The 23,312-nt window shown below is 46.6% G+C and overlaps 4 protein-coding genes and 1 long non-coding RNA gene across 10 annotated transcripts; 3 read left to right on the top strand and 2 right to left on the bottom strand.

The window, feature by feature from the left end:
* Positions 1 to 64: 64 nt before the first annotated feature.
* Positions 65 to 3,942, bottom strand: LOC6528512 (PX domain-containing protein kinase-like protein). 2 transcript variants are annotated; one of them, XM_015198854.3, is made up of 9 exons: positions 3,795 to 3,942; positions 3,528 to 3,715; positions 3,136 to 3,421; positions 2,661 to 3,069; positions 2,423 to 2,604; positions 2,126 to 2,365; positions 1,770 to 2,071; positions 1,483 to 1,675; positions 65 to 1,385 (listed from the first exon to the last, which is right to left on the bottom strand). In XM_015198854.3, exons 2-9 carry the CDS (start codon positions 3,627 to 3,629, stop codon positions 1,171 to 1,173), a joined length of 1,929 nt encoding a protein of 642 aa, XP_015054340.1. In that variant the 5' UTR covers positions 3,630 to 3,715; positions 3,795 to 3,942; the 3' UTR covers positions 65 to 1,170. The 2 variants fall into 2 exon arrangements, with proteins under 2 accessions (XP_015054340.1, XP_002089558.1); XM_002089522.4 differs by having other exon boundaries at positions 3,528 to 3,881.
* A 543-nt stretch (positions 3,943 to 4,485) lies between these two features.
* On the top strand, positions 4,486 to 6,364 carry LOC6528513 (COP9 signalosome complex subunit 4). Its single transcript, XM_002089523.4, has 2 exons — positions 4,486 to 5,152; positions 5,211 to 6,364. Exons 1-2 carry the CDS (start codon positions 4,565 to 4,567, stop codon positions 5,859 to 5,861), a joined length of 1,239 nt encoding a protein of 412 aa, XP_002089559.1. The 5' UTR covers positions 4,486 to 4,564; the 3' UTR covers positions 5,862 to 6,364.
* LOC6528514 (acetyl-CoA carboxylase) lies at positions 6,082 to 21,636 on the bottom strand. Of its 4 annotated transcripts, none has more exons than XM_015198848.2 (14): positions 18,978 to 19,153; positions 17,522 to 17,698; positions 16,994 to 17,367; positions 16,811 to 16,932; positions 14,603 to 14,969; positions 13,143 to 13,431; positions 9,348 to 13,081; positions 8,981 to 9,283; positions 8,748 to 8,918; positions 8,255 to 8,683; positions 7,262 to 8,131; positions 6,844 to 7,191; positions 6,650 to 6,784; positions 6,082 to 6,582 (listed from the first exon to the last, which is right to left on the bottom strand). In XM_015198848.2, the coding sequence occupies exons 2-14, from the start codon at positions 17,679 to 17,681 to the stop codon at positions 6,448 to 6,450; spliced, it is 7,437 nt and encodes a 2,478-aa protein (XP_015054334.1). In that variant the 5' UTR covers positions 17,682 to 17,698; positions 18,978 to 19,153; the 3' UTR covers positions 6,082 to 6,447. The 4 variants fall into 4 exon arrangements, with proteins under 4 accessions (XP_015054334.1, XP_039227128.1, XP_015054339.1 ...); XM_039371194.1 differs by having other exon boundaries at positions 17,522 to 17,701; XM_015198853.3 differs by lacking the exons at positions 17,522 to 17,698; positions 18,978 to 19,153 and adding an exon at positions 21,394 to 21,636.
* On the top strand, positions 14,909 to 15,428 carry LOC120320725. 2 transcript variants are annotated; one of them, XR_005560255.1, is made up of 2 exons: positions 14,909 to 14,994; positions 15,054 to 15,428. It is a non-coding gene; the product is annotated as an uncharacterized LOC120320725 (long non-coding RNA). The 2 variants fall into 2 exon arrangements; XR_005560256.1 differs by having other exon boundaries at positions 14,909 to 14,990.
* Positions 21,637 to 21,667: 31 nt separating the features above from the next.
* On the top strand, positions 21,668 to 23,192 carry LOC6528515 (nucleoporin seh1). Its single transcript, XM_002089525.3, has 4 exons — positions 21,668 to 21,933; positions 21,994 to 22,431; positions 22,564 to 22,772; positions 22,836 to 23,192. The coding sequence occupies exons 1-4, from the start codon at positions 21,823 to 21,825 to the stop codon at positions 23,140 to 23,142; spliced, it is 1,065 nt and encodes a 354-aa protein (XP_002089561.1). The 5' UTR covers positions 21,668 to 21,822; the 3' UTR covers positions 23,143 to 23,192.
* The last annotated feature ends 120 nt before the right edge of the window (positions 23,193 to 23,312 follow it).

The raw sequence follows: 23,312 nt of genomic DNA on the forward strand, positions 1-23,312 counted from the left end.
TACTACCTAAAGCTACGCTGAAAAATGAGAGCCTTCTTAGATTGTCAGAAATTGAAAGATGAGCTTACAACAATTAGTTTACACTTTATTTGGTTTGCAATATGTGTGGGAGTATGCTTCACATTTCGGGTCGGTCTTGCATTTAAAGTATATATATCAAACATATACACACAGTCAGTAGACAATAATACACATCCAAGTTACGATATTTACGTTATTACTGGGTGCTCTTGTGGCCACAAAACACCAATTACATATATATACACATATTTCAATATAAATATACTCGATACGTTTGGATTCGGTTAAATACACACCTAATAAATTATCTATAAAAAGTTAAACAATAACAGTGCGAGTTCTTGGCCACATATTCTTGTCTTTGTCTGTTGCTTTCATTTTATTTTTGAGTCCAGGACTCCGTGTATGTCTAGACATTAACGAACAGTTGAGTGTTTTTGAAACATTCGTGGCTCTTCGAAATATTAAAACTCAAACTCAGTTACAAAACCTGCAGTACAACTACTAAAAATTGGCGATAATACCGCGGTGGTGGAGATAGCACAACACCGAGGAACAATTTCTTAAGACATCTAACATCCATGTACTATGTTGGCCAGTGGGCCATATAAAAGAATAGTGTTTCGTCTAGTGCAAATTTTGGTGCAGACTTATGTAAATATTGGAAAGTTCTAATTTCTCTTTATGTCGTTTCTTTTGAGTTGTTTTTTGTTTTAAGATTTAGATTCTTTGTTTCCATTTTTCAATTAAGATATTCGTACCAAAGTTAGTTTCAGTCGTGTAGTGGACACATAGGTAAAGCTTTAGTTGCGATCGGAAATCTGCTCGCAAGTGAGTGACATGTAACTTGTTTACATAAATAGACACATTCTTTTTAGCCGATTTATCGTATGCAATGTATGGTGGACACGTATAAGATGCAATAATTATAATCAGTGGGTTTCGTTAGTACATATAGTAATTGCTGGATTGTTTTGGGTATATGCTATACTCAGCGGTGTCTTCGATCTGCTGGTTTTCTGTTTCTTACTATGTAAAATGTAGCTTTTGGAATTCGATTAGTTCAAGTTATTTTTGATGGTATCGTTATTTCATAACGCCACATTTGGTCCAAAAATTTTAATGTTTATTAATCTCTCAGTTCCTCAGCTAGTCGTTGGATCGCACTTTGCGCAGCGATCCACGGTTAAACTTGCAGATGGACTCGAGAAGAGCGGAGCGGGTTGGTTCATCGCCATCGCCGCCCTCAACATCTTCAGACAGCATGTTTGGTGTCGAGGACTGCCGTTCCACCGGTGCGCCAGTCGACGACGGTATTTCCTGATATATGCCGCCTAAGTGGGGCCCCGGAGTAAGCGGTGGTGCTAAAAGGAAGACGAAATCGAAAGTGAGTCGTGTAAATTCAAGCGAACAGGCCAACAAACTACTAATTTGAAGCTGTGATCTGATTTGAATAACTACATTTGATGCCGGCCAGTGTGGGCTCCTCGGGAGTGCTGTCGGAGCGGTTGAAGGAGTCGGTCCCACATAACCCACCTACCACCACGGTGCTGGAGGAAGCTGCCGCTGCAGTCGCAGCCACAAGCGACAAGCGTCCATTGTTTGTTTGGATTGAACTTTGCTGCTTTAGCTTCGACTGCTTGTGCTCTAGTTTCTATACGAAAGCATTGAAATAAACGAAAAAAGAAACCAAAAATGAGCTGTGTAAGACTGAACTACGTGAAATTTTCGGGCTTTGGGTAACTAACTGCTTTCTGCTTAGACTTCCGCTTTTCTTCCTCGGAGCTCATAAGTTCCTGTACCCGCACAATCCGCTTTTGGTTCTTTACAGACTTTTGTTCGTCCCGGAGCCGGTTCTCGCTCTTGATAGCCGCCTGCTTTAGCAGCTCTTTGGCATTCAATGATAGCTTAAAGTACGGCTTTTCAGAAGTTGCAGCGACGCTCTCAGTAGAAGCGTATTGCAAAAAAAATCTGTGGCCCAACAATTGCTCCAGCGTCGGCAGGCCAGCTTTGCAAGCTTCCTTGGAAAGAATGCTCTCCAGAAGACATTCTAGAACAACAACCAGATTAAAAATTAAATAAAATTATTAAACAAAAAAATTACTTAGCGCTTCGGGACATTCGGTAATCTGGCGCACAACAGACTCTTGCAGCGGATAACCCATGGCCATTTCGAAAAGGACATGACCAAAACAGTAAACATCTATGGTTTCGATAGCATGGATTTTACTGTGCTGCATGAAAAATGGCCTGTAAAACGCTGGTACGCCCAGCAAAAAGTTCTCGATGTCCAGCAGCTTAACACAATCGTCCACTATCACTATGTTTCCGGAATGTAGGTGACCTTAAAATGTTTTCATTTATTAAATAAATAGTACCTTTCAACAGAGTTCCCTCTTACCATATGCATATCCCTTTGAGTGCAAAAATATTAGAGCCTCTAGAATTTGCTTCCCATATGTAGCCACTTGTTTCATTGAAAGCGCAGTGCGCCCCTTGGGATTGCCGTACTTGCTAAGAAAGGGATTCTTTGGATTCGCGGCCATGCACAAAACATCCTTTAAAGTACCATGCTTGTGAAATCTACGTGGAGACACAAATTCAGTTATATTCTGTGACGGATAACGTGAAATACTGACTTTCTTATGACCAGGCAACCGTTTTCGGTGTGTGCTGCCAGGAGAACCGGCTCGATGTGCGGATGCTGCAGGCCCATCAAGCTTTTCATTATGCCCCCGATTTCTTTTTCGTCGATAAACTTGTCGGGTCCGTACTCCAACCACTCAGCTATCACCTCTGACCCGGGATCTAAGGTTCCGGCGTCAATGGAGTGACCGCTGCCATTGCTGCTTCCAGCGGCAAAATGTTTGCTCTGGTGCGTCTGTGAGCCGCTCTTAACCAGTTGTTTGTTGCTGCTTTTCTCAGGCGGCTTTGTAGTAACCTTAAAGTAGTGCTTCCGAAGGCGCCAGCCTATGGCGCCCATACTTCCACCCAGCAACCATGTAGCGTCGTTGCGCAGGCAGAGCATGGCATTCTGCACGGCATGGTCTGTAAAGGAACGGATGATATTGATTACAAGGCCTTTGCATATGGCATATGAGCATATGAACTCACCGTGAAAGGACTGTGAGTAACTCTCGGGATCCACAAAGCGCTTGGCTGGCAGCGAGGAGGCCAATATGGGATTCATTAGTACGGCGTTTATGTACTCTTGTAGGGCTTGCTTCCGTTCAGCTATGAACTCCGGGCGCATGTTACCAAAGATGCGTTTGCGAGGCAGCGGCAGCTTGATGCCGGAGACGCGGAGAGACTTGTCCAGTTGGTCAAAGTCATTGTAGCGGCGCAGAACGGTCCAGTAGTCTTTGTTGCTGGCGCCCCTCCACACGCGCAGCAGGTACTCCTGCAAGCAGACACACACACAGTCACATTCGCCGCTTGCATGAAATCATCAACAATTATTGATTTTTCGCTGGGGTCAGCAAGTCTTCCCCTCGCGATCTAATTACCGTATGTCCGGTGACCTCCTGGACGGCGGTTATCTCGCAGCTCAGCGCCTGGGTGTCGTCAATTGGCAATTTTCGTTCATATCTGCTCGCAAATACGGCCATTGGACTCCTTTGGATACATTTTCCACTTCACTCGGCGAGCTGCGCTGCTGTTGAAAGTGTATGTATGTGTGGGCCTGGCCTCCACCCTTTTCGAAAAGGAGTGTAATGGAATGAACTTTGCAATAAATATCCCGAGTTTCTAAATAAAACTCCAGCTATTAGCACCTGCAGATTGTCTTTGTACCAAGTTTAATACAGTTTTCGCAGCCCAATTGGACTCCACTCAGATATATTTTTTCACTGTTTACTGCAGCGCACTGTCATTTTCATATCGATATTTCCATGTATATAGGTATCGATAGTCTGCAGCACTACGGATCCGCTGGAAGCAAGGCGCAAATTTTAAAATGAAGTGTGTTGTATATTGCGTAAAATTATAAAAATTAATTATTCCATTGGGACAATATGTGAAAATAGATACATTAAGTAGATTTCAATCATTACCGAATCTTCTTAAGGCTTTCTTTACCAATCGAATGCTGAATGCCATAATTTGGTAATATTGTCATTCATAATATATTTTATTGGAGGACTAAAACAGTAATTCAAATAAGGCCTTGTTAAGACACCTACGCTTTAAAAAGATTACTTTTAAAATTTTATGTTCCTAATTAAATTGTTTATCCGCCTCAGTTTACATAATTTTTAATATATATTTTTAAATGTCGAACTTTTAGTTTAAGCTATAGCCAAGACTGTACTCTGGACAGCTATAACCTCTGTTTAAAAATTTACACATGAGTATTAATAAGTTAAATAAAAATATAAAAAAAATATGTGCGCTGAGCATCACCATCGAAAATTATTCAACACCAGCTAGATAATAGCTGAGCGTCCTGCACTGTCCCGGCCGGATTTGCGAGCTATCGATAACTGGGATGAGCTTGCGTTGTTGTTCTTAGCTAGTGCGAAGTAATTGGGGAAAACAAGTGAACATGGCCGCTAACTATGCAAAAACGAACAAGGGCATCTCTACGGGGGCTCTGCGCAACCAGCTGATGGGCCTGATCAACTTCACTGGCACCCACAAAGACCAAGCGGACAAGTATCGCCAGCTGCTGAAGACTGTGCTGGCGAACACCGGCCAAGAGTTGATCGATGGGCTCCGGCTCTTTGTGGAGGCCATTGTGAACGAGCACGTCAGTCTTGTAATTTCGCGGCAGATCCTTAACGATGTGGGCAGCGAGCTGAGCAAGTTACCTGACGACCTGTCCAAGCAGCTCTCTCATTTCACTCTGGAAAAGGTCAATCCGCGCGTCATTTCGTTCGAGGAGCAAGTGGCCGGCATTCGTTTCCACCTGGCCAACATCTATGAGCGAAACCAGCAGTGGCGCGATGCGGCCGTAGTGCTAGTTGGCATTCCTCTAGAGACAGGCCAGAAACAGTACTCTGTGGAGTGCAAGTTGGGCACCTACCTAAAGATCGCTCGACTCTATCTGGAGGACAACGATTCTGTGCAGGCGGAGCTGTTCATCAACCGGGCATCGCTGCTCCAGGCCGAAACTAATTCCGAGGAGTTGCAGGTAAATTGGTTCTTACAGCTATTTTGGATCGCTAGTCTATTAAAAAAACATTTTTAAGGTACTATACAAAGTCTGTTATGCCAGAGTCTTGGATTATAGGCGCAAGTTCATCGAGGCCGCCCAGCGATATAACGAACTCTCCTACCGCAAGATAGTCGACCAAGGCGAAAGAATGACAGCACTGAAGAAAGCGCTCATCTGTACAGTCCTTGCCTCTGCCGGGCAGCAGCGTTCCCGCATGCTGGCTACTCTTTTTAAGGACGAGCGCTGTCAGCACTTGCCGGCCTACGGAATTTTGGAAAAAATGTACTTGGAGCGCATCATTCGGCGCTCAGAGCTACAGGAGTTCGAGGCACTGCTGCAGGACCACCAAAAGGCTGCCACTCCCGATGGCTCCTCGATCCTGGATCGGGCTGTTTTCGAGCACAATCTGTTGTCGGCAAGTAAGCTGTACAACAACATAACCTTTGAGGAGCTAGGCGCTCTGCTGGATATACCCGCTGCTAAGGCAGAGAAGATTGCCTCCCAGATGATAACTGAAGGTCGCATGAACGGGCACATCGATCAGATCTCGGGTATTGTCCATTTCGAAAACCGAGAACTACTGCCTCAGTGGGATAGACAGATACAGTCGCTATGCTATCAAGTCAATTCCATAATAGAGAAGATAAGTGTCGCCGAGCCCGATTGGCTAGATAACCTGAACTGAATCAGGGTCTCACCATCCCAACTTCCCCCACTCATCTTCATTTTCCTTTGAGACGGCATATAGGAACGCAGTAAATCGGAGGATATAACCCGCGACTGCGATAGATTTCATTTTTAAATTATAAAAATAAATGAAATTATGTACATTATCGATCCTGTGGAACCAAAAAGAAAAAGAACAAAACAAAAAACTCTTTTTGCCATCCAGCAAGTTTTGTAAATTTAGTGTACCATACATATATATTTCAGTAACTCGTATAATTCAAAAAGCTCTGTGTACAAAGGACTTTAGTTCTTAGACAACTAATGGAATGATTTGTATTCAGGGGATATACATAATCAAATATGTACACGATACAGCTAGTTTATCGGGCCACTTAGGCAACAAATTAACCCATGCCTACAACTCCAATACATAACTAGATTTACGCTAATTACTTTTAAACAAATTCAACTAAACAAAATGCACATCATGCACGCTTTGCGATATCTTACAAGCACAAAGCGAGACTGAGAAATGTGGTGAAGGGCGGGAACGGGAAGGATGAAATAGAGGGTCTAAAAAGAACTTAGAACAAAGCGTAGAATCATCCCTGGTTGCTGTTAGAGGTCTCCTCATTTAGTTGCATCTGGGCTAATGTGCGTACGACCACGCCACGATTTACGGGCGTCAGACCTTGGCAAAGACCAACTACAGCGTCCAGCGCTACGTCGGGACAGTCCTGCAAAGATATAAAATTAGAGGAGTTAGGTTCCGATTTATTAGAATCAAGATGGCGGTGCTGTTACCTCGAGCATTTTCGAAATAGTAGAAATAATGGCATCCCGTCTTACGGAGTTCACGTTGCGCGAAACGATAGATTCGGCATTGCTCTGTTCCTCATACCAAGACACCATTTCCTCGTTTTTGTCCCACAGATAAGCCTAAAATTATAAAGTGAATAATTTAGAAGTCTCCTGGAGTGGATAGCCAAATGTCTCACCTCTGTGGCACCCTTCTCCTCTACCAGCCAGCGGCGCAGCATCTGCTTGGCCTGACCCACGGAGAGGTTATCCTGAGCACGCAGGATCTTCTTAATATATGCGTCCTCCAACAGCAGACGTCGCAGACGCCAGTACAGCCAACGGCGGGAGTCGCGCCAAGGCACAATCTCACTGATACACTCCTTTTCTAGCATTCGCTCCGGCGTGTCGTGCAGGTCGGCAAAGTGAACTGCTACCGTGTGGTAGACATGTATAAGCACAGCGATGCGGGCCTTAATCTTTTCGTCCACCTGAGTAGCCCTGACCTTGTCACCAGACGCGTTTGCCTCATCGAACTCCTTTTTCAGCTGTCATGCATAACACACATAAATTAAGTAAGAACTTTTTCAGGTTTCTTAATTCTCATTTAAAACTTACCGCAATGGTGGTCGGATCCAATCGATGAATCGTCTTCACCAAATCCTTCTCTTTGTACTTTATTTCCACAATGCCCTCTGGCTCGAGAACTCCACCCCTGGCTTCCGGATCGGCATACGTTTCCATGTAGCGCGGGTTAATGAGGGAATCCAGCACGGCCCAGGCCCCACCTCTCAGCTCGGCATTGGGCGGCAGGTAGATGAGCACCGGCTTCTTGTACTCCCGCAGACCGTCGACAATGTATGCTCCGAACTTGACGATTTGCTCGTACATGTCCTTCATGCCACCGGAGAAGCCTCGCCAATTAGCGAAAACAATCAGCGGCAACTCCTCTCGTCCAAAATCTTTGATTGCTTGAGCAGTTTTGTACGAGGAATCAGGGTACCACACCTGCCCTGCTTGCTGCAGGGTCTTGGCTTCCGAATCGAGATTGGCGGGATCTGCGGGCATCTCCACTTCTACGGTGCGGGTCTCAACGGCTATTACTCCCACGGGAACACCACCTAGACGGGCGCGACCAGTGACTACCGTCTTGGCCCACGAGGCCATGATTTCGCTCCAGGAGTCCCGGTCAAAGAAACCGTTCTCCCAGTCATTCGCGTTTACGGGATTCACACGGCCGCCTAGCATCCAGCGCGGATCGTACGGCGACTTGGTGGGCATGAAGTCCACGGGGCGATCGATACGATCGCTGGGCAGAATAATGGGCAGGTCACAACCGATGTACGCGGGAATGTACGAGAGCCAGTCGAGGATGGTGTAGACACCGTCCAAGTCGATGGCCTCGGTTTTGTGGGTAACTCCGTTGTTAAACATAATCTGCGTGCCACCCAACTGATTATTGGAGGCATACACCTTGCGTCCAAGCAGCTTAAAATGAAGATAATAAATTAATTAATCATTAGGTTGATAGTTTTGAAATAATCAATAAGTCAAAATAATCTGCGTAGTGCAGATCTGCAAACGGTTTAAAAATTAACTGTAATAGCTTACCTTGTTGAGGGCAGCATAGCCTGTGAGTATAATGTGTGAATTATCGATCTGGATAACCCGCTGGCCAAGGCGCACCACATAGGATCCAATGCCAATAGTACGGCAGGTAACCATGGCGATGGTAACTATCTCCTCGTAGGCCTGCGACGTTTCACCGGCAATTAAGCCGGCGTACCGTAGGTTCTCCACGCCCAGACCGTCGTCCTTGCCGATAATGTCGGTAATCTTGTAGCGCTGCTCGCCCTCGTCCTCAATCAGGATAGCCCTCACCGAATTCAGGTTGGCCACCTGTGCGTAGTCCTCGGTGCTCAAGTAGAGGTACTTAAAACCCTTATCTGGCTCCTCTGGATCCTCCCATGCAATCTTAAACATAGCTTTAACCTCCTCAGCCAGTCCGATGCGTGCACCGCTGTTAACGGAGATGTATATCTGAAGGAAAGCACATAGGATTTTGTAATTATAGCGAATAACTGCGAAGTAAACCCAAACTTACCCTTGGTACTTTGAGTTGACGAGCTAATTGGGAAGCCTTGGCAAATAGAACGTCCTCCTTAATTCCAAAGGAACCAATCAAGTAGGTGAGGTCGTTGGCTATAACAATAATCTCACGACCATTCGGATATTCGGGAGTAGCCAAGACAATGCGCCAAGCCACCATGCCGCACTGAAAAAAATAAAGAAAACATTGCAGTTCCTTCGATGGCGTCAGAAATTAAGTATGCTTACATTGTTTTCGCCAGGCAGACGCTGCATCTCTACAAGGTTGTCGCCCTCGAGGACAAGCTCCTTGCATTCGATTAAAATCTTGTCAGGAGTGCGAATATCGACGGTGGGACGCGCCTTGGAGAATTCTCTCCAGTGACGCTCGGTCATCTGGCGGAACATGTCGGGCACATCATAGACATAGGTGGTACCGTTGGACTGCGCCTGGAATCGTTTCTGCTGCAGGAAGTCTTTGGTCATGTAGGGCGTGGAAATGGGATGGCCGTGCAGAGATCCCTGCTTTTCACCGTAGGCCTTAAATTTAATCTGGAATTGAAGGAATGTTAGAAAAAGTTTTAAACGGTTTAATAAGAGATAAGTTTCAACATACGATTCCTGTCTCTGGTTCCGTTTGCTCCGTGTACATCGAAATATCCAGGAAGTAGCCGGAGTCATTTGCAATGCACAGACGCACTGCCTGAGTGGGTGACTGTGGTGACTGACGGATGACCATCTTAAGCTCAGCCTGTAGTACACGCAGCTTCCACAGTCGCGGACCATATCGCATAATCATCTTTGTCACAGACTCCTCGATCTTAGCCGGATCCATGATGACAGTGGGCACAAAGTTCAGGAAGATGTGGTTGCAGTCGGTGCGTTTGGCATGAGGATGCGAGAATGCCACCTCCAGCTCATCCATGGCCTCGAGAAGCACGCGCTCTCCTTCGTTTTGGAGATACTCGAAAGAGGCTTCCTTGGTAATTAGATCCGAATGACGGATAATCGAGCGAATGAAAAAGCGGTAGTCCGTGACCTCTTGACCTTTAGACACCTTGGCCTTGCCAAGGTACAGGTGCATCTTTTGGTTAGCAGTGGGCAAAGCCTCAAGATCGTATGTCTTCATGCGATTCAGCTCTAGATGGAAAGCAGATGCTGGCTCCAGATGCCGGTAAATCCGATCCTCTGCGAACTTATCTCTGGCTCTGAAGGTGAAAAACTTGGGAAATTGCCGCTTTTTCAGAGCAGCAAAAGTAATTCTACGAATGCGTCGCTGGAAGAGCTCCTCGTTATGTTCTTGGCAATAGTTTCCAAAGATCTGTGCCATTTGCAGGTCATCCAACTCGCCCGTTTCTCTCACAGCCACACTAACAATGTGAATCGGTTCCGTGGACTTTGCCTCTTCTGCAGCATTCGCCCGAGTTACGGGATCCGACAACGACACATTGATCGAGGTGCTGTGTCGACTGTCCGAAATGGAATCTGCCGCCTCCACGGCCTCCAGTACCTTGGCATTAACCATGGCCGGCGAGACAAAGTCTTCGAGCAGATCCAAAATCTCGTCCGAGTACATTTCAAAGTGTTCAAAAGAGTCAAAGGCTGCTATCGCTCCGGTGCGCACGAATGAGCTTCCCAGGGACTCTGCCGCTGCCTGATCCAATCCATCGGGGGAGGACATGCGCGAGAACAGCCTGTTCGGGTGAGCTGTGGGTAGGAGGAACTGGAAGTGCACCAGCGACAGGCCACCGGAGAGTTCCAAATGCTGCAAGCATGTCAACTCGTAGGATGTGTAGGCTCTCCTCACATAGACTTCCAGAGCAGCATTGCACACTGCCCGGTTAGAGTGGTAAAAGAAGTCGTGTAGGATGTCGAAGATTGAGGTCTCCGACAGAATCAGGCGCTGCAGGTTCTCGGGGTGGAAGTCATGACCGTACATGTCAACGGCGGAGAGGAAGATAGACTCCATTTGATTGTGGCGCAGTTCATAGGCCGGCTGGTGGGCTGCGATCAGAACTTGACGGGACCGCAGAGCCACTCTAGAGTGCTCAGCTCGATTTAAAGATGTCAATTCACTCAGTGTGTTGGCCAATTCGTCGGTTAGACCAGGTTCGTTCGCCCACAGGTGATCGATAAGCAGAGTAACCAGCAGATTCTTCTTGGCCACCTGAGAGTGCGAGAAGATGGTGTTGACCACCGTCTGCATGTCGTCCTTGTTGTGCTCTCGCACCAGTCCCACGCATTTGTCGTAGTGCCCATGTTGGAACTGCGACTCTACGTCGTAGTACTGACGCAGCAGCTCATGAACGGCGGCCTTCATTCTGCCGCGGATTCCATTCCTATAGCGCTGCACCAACTGCACAATGCTCTGGGTGGTCAGGAAGAAGACATCTCTGTCAGCGCGCTTCTGCAGTGTGGCCGCATGGCTGTCAATAACACTGGCGATCTGCTGCGATGGGAATTGAGCCAGGACACTAGTTATGTTACGCTCGTACAGCGTCATCAGTTTTCGGATCTTCTTCTCCACGGAGATGGGTATGCGACCTGAGATGGAGGCGATAACTTCTTGCAGTTCCAGCAGCGGTAACGAGGGATCTCGCAAACTTTGCATGAATTTTTCGATAATGTCTCTCAGTCGCTGCGCATTGAATGGTTCTGGCAGGCAGTAGCCAGCTAGAGTGTTTTCAAGGATGCTCTTGTAGGTATTGTGCACCCTATTAAGTTTTTCGGGCACCGGTGCATTCTCTGGCTGCAGGAACTGACCCTTGAACGGTTGCGCTTTCGTCACCAGCGATGGATCATCCAGCTCTAGATGGCCCAAAAGGGATCCTGCATCCAGAACAGCTCCTGGGCGACGCACAAACGTCACTGTGCCTGCCTCCTGAGATGTTAGAGTCATCACCATCTTCATCACCTCAATCTCAGCATAGGCCTGTCCCTTGCTTACATGTGCGCCATCTTCTACAATCATGTTGATGAGCTTTCCCGCAGAGGGACTGCGCAGCAGCGAAGGATCGTTCTCCTTTTCGAAGACACATGTCTGGTTGCCAATCACAATGCGGTAGCGATCCACCTCCTCCTTCATGTACGTGGTGTAGGAGGCACCCTCCAAAGAGATGAGCAAGCCTCCGTCGGAAAGGCGATGCACCTCGATCTCCTTAAACGAGTTGTTCATCAGCAGGAAGTACGAGTTGGCTCCGCTCTTGGCGGCCTGCACTTTGTAACGGATGCCATCGTTGATTAGCTCAACATCCACCACGTTTGTCAGCGTGTTAGCTGCTTGGATCTGCCCTTTTTCCAGAGAGGTCTGAAAGCTGGAGAAGCTTTCAGTGATTTCACGATCGGCGATGTGCAACGATCCGCACATTACGCCCAACAATATATCCGGTTTCTCGGATTGCACACGTTCTGCGATCAAGGCATCTAACCAAGCGGTGTCGATGCTGTTGTCCAGGAATCGATTCGTCTCCAACAGAGTGATCAGGTACTCCACTGTGGTTCGGAAATCACCCCGAATAGACAGCTCTTTTAGGGCAATCACCAGGTTCTCTCGAGCCTGCTGACGGTTCTCGCCCCAGGAGAAACAATGCCCAAACTGTGAGTCCGCGAACTCGTGCAGTCCTCCACTGGCAGCCACACTGAAGTAGCCCCACACATTTTTGCTCGACCGGAAGTTAAGCTCCTGAACGGTTCCTGAGCTGGGCTTAAAGCCCTCGTCGGGATTCTCTGAGGTGATACGGGCGGCGATAACATGTCCGGAGGGACGCGGTTTGTTCGGTGGATTTTCGAAGTCAATGACAGAGGAGCCCCACGGAGACTCTCCATACAGCAGACGGATGTCCTTGAGCCGGTAAAGGGGAATTCCCATTCCAATCTGCAGCTGAGCAGCGGGAAGATTCACATCGGCCACCATCTCCGTACACGGATGCTCCACCTGCAGACGGGGGTTCAGCTCCAGGAAGAAGTAGCGACCCTCCGGATCATAAAGATACTCCACGGTTCCCGCGCTGACGTAACCCACCATCTTGGCCAGCCGCACTGCGGCCTTCTCCATGTCCTCGAACACTTCTGGCTGGGCCACGATGGCAGGGGCTTCCTCAATAATTTTTTGATGACGACGCTGGATGGAGCAGTCACGACCAAACAAGCTAATGGCATTGCCGTACTGATCCGCCAACAGTTGCACCTCCAAGTGGCGAGCTCCGCGAGCCAGCTTCATCACGAAAATCGGTGACCCAGGCACCTCAGCTTGAACCTGGCGGAACAGGCCGGGGAACTCCTCAGCGGTGTCCACACGGCGAATGCCCTTGCCACCACCTCCTTCTGAGGCCTTGATCATTACGGGGAAGCCTGGGTGAAACAACAACTTGAACAACTATTGCGAACCAATATTTTTAGAGATTACACTTACCAATCTTGTTAACTGCGGCCAGACCCTGTTCCACATTGGTCACACAACCGCGGGCGAAGAGTTCACTGGAAATCTTGATCTTCTTGCCACTGTACTGGGCCTTCAGTTCCGAACCGGACCACGGCAAGGTGGGAATTTCGGCTGTTTGGGCCACAATCGAGGAGGCCACCTTGTCACCAAGTGCCCACATGGCACGTTCCGGAGGACCAAGGAACACCAGACCCTCTTTGTGGAGGAGCTCCGGCAGCTTCGGGTTCTCGGAGGCATGACCCCAACCAGCCCACACGGCCTGAAATCAGAAAGGGATTGCACACAGGTTAATAATCAGTACATTTTGATTTAATAAGCCCAGTACCCCAAGGACAGCGCACACGTCGTGGGTGTGGGGAAAATTATGGAGCTTTATTGTCGGTAAAAATCAATCGTGACGTCATTGCGACGTTCATTGGCTACACCCGGATAGCAAAACAAAATAGATAATTCACACTGTGCAACAAGATGTCGTCGCGGCTGCTAATTAACCCCAAGTGCCCTGCTATATCTAAGGGAAAGTAAACACCTTAGACTGAATTTCCACTTGAAAGTGTTTCGAATGCATTCCAATCTAACCGCCTAGTGCTTTGCTTTCCAGGCTGTTGGGAGAGCTCCGCAGGGAGGTGGAATGGTGGAGGGTTTTGGATTACAGGTGTGCTATGTTGTTTTAAAGGCAATCTTCTGGCACTTGAACAACTCTTAAATTGCAACAAGCATACACAATTGTATTATTTACAGCTGTTACCTCTTATACTCAACAGGGTTTTTATATACATATAAGAAAATAATTAGTTGGCTGTCGCAGTTATTTTCACGGCTTGCTTTTTTTACACTTTGCTAAAGATCAAGCATTGAATCTTGGATAGGCAATTAAATCTTAAAGGTAATATACGCAGTGAGGTATAAACACACTGGGTATTTGGAAGCTCTTAGATACTTAAACACTACACTTTTAACGAATCTTAATTGTTTCTAACCTGTATGTCAGCCTGTTCAAAAACATGTAATTATATTTGCTTATTGGTAATTGACACGTACAATCGTTTACACTGTCGAAGATTTGTATAAAATACATTTAAATTGTACTCGAGCATACATTATATGTCGGAATGAGGCAGGATTGTAAGTAGCACAAATGAAGGCGATAAACGTCTATACCCAGGGAAATTTAGTCAAATTTTGTAGCACAGTGTTGGCTGACACACACAGTCATCTTCATAGTCTGCTGTCTCGTAGACACACGAATACGAATAGGGGTCTCTTTATTGGTATGCGGGGCGATCGCTTGACTTTGGCAGTTCCCCCGATTGACGGAGTGCAAATACAAATCGTACGATGCGTTTTGGGTGGAGCTGGCCAAGGCAAATAGACAACTCGGACCGACACTGGCCACTTCTATGGCGGTGTCCCCTAGATTCCGGACTCACCTGCACTTGGGTACGAAGAGCAATGTCCACGATTAGTTCAACATTGGCGTAGTTGTTGTTGTTGGATCCGCCGGGCACGGGCACATAGTGATCCGCCATCTTGATGTATTCGGCATTCGCCTTTAGATCCTCCGGAGTGACCATCACCACGAACCTTATGGCCCGCTCGTTCTTGAACATTTCGTAGGCCCATCTCCTGATGGATCGCATACACTTGACGGCCGCGATACCGTTGTTGGCAATTAGGACTTTGTTGATCACACGGGTACCGCCGAAGCGCTTTACGAACTCCTCGGTGGTGGCGATGTGGAAGTCGCGATCCTGATGTCGGTCCTGGCCCAACCCAGTGCCACGCGACATACTCGGCCTGAAAGAGGTCAGTTAGAAAGTTAGTAAGTTGCTAATGGATATAATCTAGAAACAAAACTAACTAAAATATCAAATGAGATAGCTACATAAGAAACTGCTTCATAAATGAAGTCGGGGAGTTCGAAGAAAGTCAATATCATAATATTACTCTCATCGTACTTTTAAAAACTTAAATACTAAGAGATGCCTAGATTCCTAGATTCCAAAGTTTGCTTAGATCTTATACTCTGCGACCACGCCAAAAGTAAAGCGTTACCAGTATCAACTGAATCAAACCTTTTTTATGCTGGTCAGTGTAAGTAATGGCGCGATGGGACAGGTGGTGCAGAAAAAGAAGGCACAATAAGATTTGACAAAACCGGTTTGGCTGACATTGTGAAAAGTTCTGCACATAATTCGCGTTTGTTTACATCTTGTCAACGATTGTCACATTGCAATAAACAAATGGGGAATTAAACATGGAATTTACTTGAGGGTTCCCACCACGGGGACGCTGAGCAGCGATGGCGACGACTGGTTATTGGCATTATTGTGATTGCTGATGCTGGCACTCATCTCGCCGACATTGTTGTTGTTGTTCTCGTTCTGCCCGCAATCCACTGCCACAAATTGGGGTATAACCGCACCTGAGACCGTACCCACTCCCGATCCAGAGCCGGATCCATTGGTATTATTTTCACCGGACTCAACAAGTACGAAACGCTTGCTGGCGCGACGCTTCAACATTCTAATGAGCTCCACGAGGGCTAAGAGCATCCAAAGGGAACTGTAGCAAGGGGATCGTCGTGGTGCTGTAGCGGCTCCTCGTAATTATGCAAGTGTGACTAGTAAGCAAGCAGCTCACAAAATATTTTAATGCCACTGCACCACTTTCACCGCGCTCCGCTGGCCGAAATATCCACACACAAAAATCAATGTCGAACGATGTCCGCACACGCGAGAAACTTATTTGGGAAACGGGCTGGGTCTTGGGTTATATCTGTCGTGTTTCTGGGGTTTGCGGAAAGCGGATTGCGGACCGACGGAGCCGACGACTGCCAGGGAACTGAACCGCAGAGCGGTGTTGGCCACCATCGTTCATACGCCTCGTGGGCCGGAGAAGCGGAGAGAGCCACTGAGCGAGCCAGTCGCTGGCCAAACGAGTTTTGAATCGAATATGAATGAAAACAAAATGCGGCGTCCCCACATGGCACTCTCTATTGCCGCCACTTCTCGCTTTTCTCTCCATGTTTGCGCACCGCAAAAGTTCTCGGAAAGCTGGCTGGGAGACTGCCTCCCACTCGCACACACGGTCCCGAGCTTTGTGCCGTCTCTTTTCCCTAAACTCACGCGATATGTTTGGCAGCATTTGCCTCTGACGCACCCACCTGTTTTTGTTTTGTTCGTTACACTGAGCGCAAATGTGGGCTATTGAGGTGCATTGCATATCTTGAGCTATAAACGCTTCACTTTTCAAGGGTCTAAATGAAGGAATAGCTTTAATTGAAGTGGGTGGTTGCCAGATTCAAAGAGTCCTAATCTGATACTGCTGCGACTTAAAGTATATTGAAGATAAGATTGGGAGAATATACTGAACTTAATCAATTACACAAACCAAATTTTTAGGTTCATTGGAAAAGGACCGATAATATAGCTTTAAAATCATATCCAAACTAATATTTATAAAATATATTACGAGTTTAACCTCTGTTTGTGTCGTTATATACATATATCATTTTGCTATGCTCAATGAATTTAATTTCAGTATCAAGACTCTGCAATCCCATTTCATCCACAACGATAATGTACTTATGATGTTGTCTGTCCCATTTTGATTGGGATAAACCCAAATCGGCCTACCTTAACCGCTTGCGCCGCTCGGAAATATCCCCATTCTGCCGGACATCGCTCTGCATCTTCTGGGGAAACTCGTCGCAGGCCTCGCCCGCCTCGGCGGCCCCCTCGTCGATCTCATCGCCCACCTGTGGGAGGGAAACGGAAGCTGAGTGGTGGTGCCAAGATATTAGGAATATAATTCCGTACCAAGAAGCTGGGCCGCTCGCCCTCGGCGGATTGGGCGGCCGTGTCATTGGACTCATTTGTTTCGCTCATCTTGCTGATTTTGATGTCGATGTTGTTGTTGTTTTGGTTCTTGTTGATGCTGTTGTTGTTTTGGTGGCAGGCAATGCGGATGTTGTCGTTGCTTAGGTCGGTGAGTGCGCTATTCTCCAGCTGGTCACACAGCTTCTCCACTTCCGAACGAAGGCTCTCGCTGGAGAACTTGACCTTCTTGATGCAGGCCTTGGGAAACCGCTTGTCACCCGCTTTAACTGCCGGGGGAGGTGCTGCAGGTGCAGTGAGAGGTTTGCTGGTGGTGGTTGTTGCTGTAGCTGTAGCTGCAATCACGCTGGAGTTGTCTGAAAGCACAGATAACACAAACAATGTATGTACGTGTTAGTCGTGGTCAAAAGTCGTATACACATAATGAACTAATTAAACTGGGTTATCAGCTAGGTGTGCGATTTGTGTGCCCTTCAAGTGTTTCGGTTTAGCAAAGTGGAGGATTCTTACGATTGGTGTTGCCGTTGTCGCTGTCGCCAGTTGTTGCTGTCGTGGCGGATGTTGCTGAAGACGATTGGTCAAGATTCAATCTTTTCTGGCCGCGGCCAAAGATCAATGTCAAGAGGAATGCGAGAAAAGCAGCCAGAGTGCCTAATATCGTGATCAACATCGGCTAAATCCAAAAAGCTGCTTTAGATCGGTGAATGCAAATCGGATTAGATAATCGTGTTTGGCTGCTATCTGGATTAGTTTACAGTGTGAGGACAGTGAAAGTGTCTGTGCATCATCTCGTTTTGGATACTTTTCAAGTTCAAAAACCTTGCCACGAAATTGTAGGCCAAAGCGGCGAAACAAAACAAAATAAAAATGCTAATTTATGCATAAACTAGTTTGCGAGATACAATTAAGAAACCGAAATACAACCATATGAGACCCAAAAATAAATCGTTGCCAGGTCAATGAGGCTGTTGATAAGAGATATGTTCAACGAACAAGGTATACTCTAGGGGAATTACTAACTGATTTATAGAGCAGGCGGGTTACATCAGAAGTATGCAATGAGTATTTTAAAGTTCGTTGTAATGATATTTAAGATCAAGCAGATTCATAAGGTTAACTAATACGTCTATACGTGTATATTAGACAACTACGAAATTACTGACAGATGTCGAATCACAATTTAATCAACACTGTACATATATTACTTAATAGTTCCAACCTAAGTAAGTACACAATTAGTTTTCAATATACTATACGGTAATACAGGAGCTCAAACCGTTTCCGGGTCAAAGATGGCTCCATTACTGAACAACCCACAACTAATACCCTTTGGCAGGGCGATAAAACTTAAAAACACGAAAATTTATTTCGGATATGGGGTTCAATGTGCAGCGCATTTAAAATTAAAACAAAACGCAGAGGAGTGCGAAGGGGAAATGGAAGAAACTTAAGCTGACAGAAACAAAAACCCCAGTTGGTGTGTGGAAATGCAAATTGGTATGGCCAGCAGAAGAGGTCAATGATTTTGGCATTACAGTGTGTAAGTGTGCCAGCCAGGCGGGCTTTGAAAGGCACGGAAAGTCAGATTCCGGATTGGACACCGGAATCGATCTCTAGCAACCAGCGGGGTGTTATGTAACGGCTTACTCGGAAATCGCGCAGGGAACTGTGACTTGGGTTACACTTCGCGCTGGAAACGACTCAACAGGAGTGGCCCCGCACTTAAATAGTTTCGTAAGCACTCTCGCAATGGAGTCTAATGTTTTATTTTCCACCGATCCTGCGATAAGAACTCCGCTGGCATTACTCAACAGCCAAAAATCCAAAAATCTTACTCGCCGAACGATTATCTCTAGGGCAGCACTTTTCGGGACCTTGGCTGGGTATTATACGGTTGTGTTTTGGGTTTGGTTTGTCTTAGGTTTTACTGTAGGTTATATAGGTCTACGGTTTCAGCTCGCTTTACCACTCTGCGTGTGCCTTTGTCTAGTTAGTGAAGGCGAGTTTCGAAGACGATTTCGGATGGGATCGAACAAGACCGTGTAGGATCGGATTCAACTTCCTAGACTGATTGGTTCCGCACAATTTCTAGATGGCTACTGCAGTGACCGACGCTTGGAACTCAACTGGGCCATGCTCGTCCGAAAAGCACTATCGATGCCTGAACGCCGCTTCTCCGTCCGCGCAGCGCCGACTTCGTCGTCGCCACTATCAATATCAACTATAGCTATAGCTGTAGCTATAGCTTTGGCTGCGGCCAGGTTTTCGTGCGCGGACCTGTGTTTGTGCGTGTTCAGGTTGTTGCGCTCGTATGTTAATCGCCGGCGGGTCTCGCGGGTCGCCAAGCCGATTGTTGTTGTTATTGTTTCGGTTATGGCTGGCTCACTCAGCGCCAAGTGACCAGGAGGAACATATGTGTACTACATGTATATATTATGTACATACATACATATGTATGTACAAGGATCGCCACTAATTCAAACAGAAAGGCGGTCGTATTAAGCAGCGAAACCTCTGGGATTAATAACAATTTTTATTAAGGTCGGTTCCAGTCATCTTTGTGGACCAATTATGCCATAACAATTTCGAAATAAACATATGTTTGGTACAGTGACACACAGAGTAAGCAGTTACTTTACAAAAACATTTCTTTACGGTCGCAGATAAATACGGTTTCCTTTTATGCGGGTTTAAAAAGTTCTGAAATGAAGACCATTGTCATTCATTTTGAATTAAAATTAAATTGTTTTACATAGTACTTCTATTTTTAAACTTCGGCGAGCAACGTTCAAGAAAAGAGGAACATAAATCTATGCCCTTCTAGCGGCAATTCCAATCAGCTTAACATTATATAATTCCAACATAGGAAAGTTTCACTGTTGCAGGGCAATTACTCCTTAACAGTCTGCCGATGATAAAAGATAAGAATGACATGTTGATGGCGATCAGCTGTTGCCAACAACTGTCTAGCCTTCTCTGTCTATATCAGTCCGTCCCTCTCTTTTCTCTTCAATGTATCTGTGCCTCATGGGCGGGAGCTTTTCAATGTCAAGGTCGGCGGTGGAATTTAGCAATTTTGTTGTGGTTGGGCCAGCTGGATTTAATCTGCGAGTTGACCCATCCGCTGACGGTAATGCACTCTGCTGCTGGGAACAACAACAACAACAACAACAACAACAATCATAATTTCTCAATTTGCTGGCGTAAGTGGCGAGCGATGCTGATTAGGGTTAAATGAGCGAAAACGATAGGAATTGATTAGCACGATGCACTCGAATCGAATTATTAACGAATTCAGTCCGCTGCCACGAGCAGAACACGCGAATGCCGCTGATTTGTTTTCATTTTGTGCTGCTCGCTGCTCCCGGCATCAGCAGAGGTTTTTTAAAAGTCATAAAAGAAATTCCCGAACCGACGCGACGCCAGCTTTAATCTCAGATAGGCGAGTGCCTGAAAAATCTTCCGATTTCGGCATTGGCCTTGGCGACCGATTATGATTAATACTTAACGGTGACGGGTCTTCACGGACTCAAGCTCAAATCTTTCCCGACATCTTATCGCGCGGAAATTTTTGTATTTCGGTGTTCGATTCTGGTCGAATTATTCATGTTTGGCGCGTGGCCAGAAAGAAACCGTCTACTGATATCACCACCAAATAATAATAGAACCGAAAGTCGGTCGCGTGTGAAACGCCTGATTTCGATGGGCTTATCACTAGGATTTCTACAGAGAAACAAACAACCTGTGCCTTCGTTTGAACCAATTTGTGCGTGATAACACTTGTAAACTTGTTGACAAATATAGTTTCCTACTATCAAGTGCAGTGTTTACAGTTAAATTGTTTTAAATTTCTTAAGAAAATACTACGAATTTAGTTACTGCGTCGGATTGAATTTTCGTTTTGTGTTATTCTGAACTTCTCTTATATCATAAATATATCATATCATATTTATGCAATTCAGCAACAATAAATTCAGTCTCCAATTTAGTTCTTATTAGGTAATTGATGCCGGCTGAAGCACACACACGCTGGCAGATATGCTGCTCTCTCGCCTACACTCGCACACACATACGTTACGGGCATCGCGCGATGTGTAAAATCCAATAGGAATCAAGGTCAGCAGCGAGTGCGAGAGCGAGAGAGCGAGCGAGGAAAGGCGAGCATATTGCAGATGGAAGTAATTGGAATTTATGTTGTCCATTGCACTTTGATTGAAATCCGCACTTTAGCCAGCGAATTCAAATGCTAAACAAACGCGGGTCCCGATCTACGTCTATGCTGTGGGGTTATTCACCCCACTCATTTGCATACACATATGCGCATACATTTCGCTCGGATCGGGCCGTAATTACCCGTTTAGCGCTTAGATTACCGCACTTACTCTTCTCCATCGCACTGCGCTTCGCACGTTTCTTTCGGTTGGCAATTTTGTTGTGTGTAACTGTTCTTTTCCGGGTGCAAAACGGCTTCTTTTCGGCTATTTGAGTCTTGAATCCCCGATTTTTGTGGTTCTCGCGAGTCCCAGATGGGCGTGTGGCACGGCTGATACGTTATCAGCTTGTGACCGTCTGAAGCACTGTGTTTTGTTATTTTTCGCTTGATTTTTTATTCGTATTTCACGCGTAATTCGGACCACTTAGCAGGTGTGACCGTTCGCCTCGGAGGACAGAAAAAATACTGAGCGAGGTAATCAACAGCTGTTTGGCGGGTGCAAGGCAACCCTGTCCTTGCAGGGCTGCATTACCGGCGCAGATTTTTCGGCGCGTGCATTTTATAAACAACATTTACGGAAATAACGAGAGTTTCAAGCATGTTTGACGTGGAACCTATTATTGCCGATCACAAGGATGTGATACACGACGTGGTCTTTGATTATTACGGCCGCAGAATGGCCACCTGCTCCAGCGATCAGACGGTCAAGGTAGGGACTCGAATTGTTCTGCGATAAACAACTAAGGCAATCCGGATTTTCTGCTTGCAGATTTGGGACGAAGACGGGCAAGGGAAGTGGAATGTCACCAGCAGCTGGAAAGCGCACTCCGGTTCCATTTGGCGCGTTTCCTGGGCTCACCCGGAATTTGGCCAGGTTGTGGCCACTTGCTCCTTCGATCGCACCGCCTCCGTTTGGGAGGAGGTGATTGGCGACAAGGTATCCGCGACCAATGCCCCCACACGCCGCTGGGTGCGCCGCACCACCCTTGTGGACTCGCGGACCAGTGTCACGGATGTGGAGTTTGCGCCCAAGTACCTGGGACTCCTGTTAGCTACTGCATCCGCAGACGGCATTATCCGCATCTATGAGGCCCCCGACATCATGAACCTATCGCAGTGGCCTGTGCAGCACGAGATTGCCAACAAACTGCCGCTGAGCTGTTTATCCTGGAACACTTCCACTTACATGGTCACTCAGCTGATAGCGGTGAGCGTATTTTTAAAAATGCATAATACAGCGCTTTATTTTACACTATTAAAGATCTATTAATAGGCAGAATAGATTAATCTATCTCTGCGGTGTGGAAAGAAATCTAATATTTATCTACTTAATTTGCAGGCTGGCAGCGACGAAGCGGCCACGCCTACTGGCAAGGTGTTCTTGTTTGCGTACAGCGAGAATACCCGAAAGTGCGTCAAAATCGAGACTGTCAACGATATAACCGATCCGGTCACGGATGTGGCCTTTGCTCCGAATGCCGGACGGACTTTCCACATGCTGGCTGTGGCCAGCAAGGATCTTTATATTGTGAACTTGCGTGGTGTAACGTAAGATCGACATTTTAAAGACAAAAAAAAACTATCTTACAATAATAATTTGTACAATTTAAGGGACGCCACTGACATCTCCAAACTGGACATCCAAACTATTAAGTTTAGCGAGCACAACTGCCCTGTGTGGCGCGTCTGCTGGAATATGCTGGCCACGATGCTGATCTCCACGGGCGACGACGGTTGCGTGCGTCTGTGGCGGATGAACTACAACAGACAATGGCGCTGTGCCGCCGTATTGAAGGCAGAGGGCAGCGGACCCACTTACGAGCCAGCTCCGCCCACTCCCACTCTAGCTACTACAGCCTCGGCCACGGCCAAGTTCTACAAGAAGGGCACCATCGGCAACCAGGTGCCGTGGCACTGATCTTGTTCTTAATTGTAAGAGTCCCGAATAAATTCATAAGTTAAACCTCAGCCGCATTCTTTTCATTATGAGTAGTTTTTCTTTAGTTAAGTTTAGAGTTAAAGTTATTGATGTTAAAATCATTTTGTAGATTAATGCTTTGCAAAAAATGTAACTTTTTGTTATGAACT

The sequence above is a fragment of the Drosophila yakuba genome, chromosome 2L (genome assembly GCF_016746365.2).
Source record: "Drosophila yakuba strain Tai18E2 chromosome 2L, Prin_Dyak_Tai18E2_2.1, whole genome shotgun sequence".
Lineage (NCBI taxonomy): Eukaryota > Metazoa > Arthropoda > Insecta > Diptera > Drosophilidae > Drosophila > Drosophila yakuba.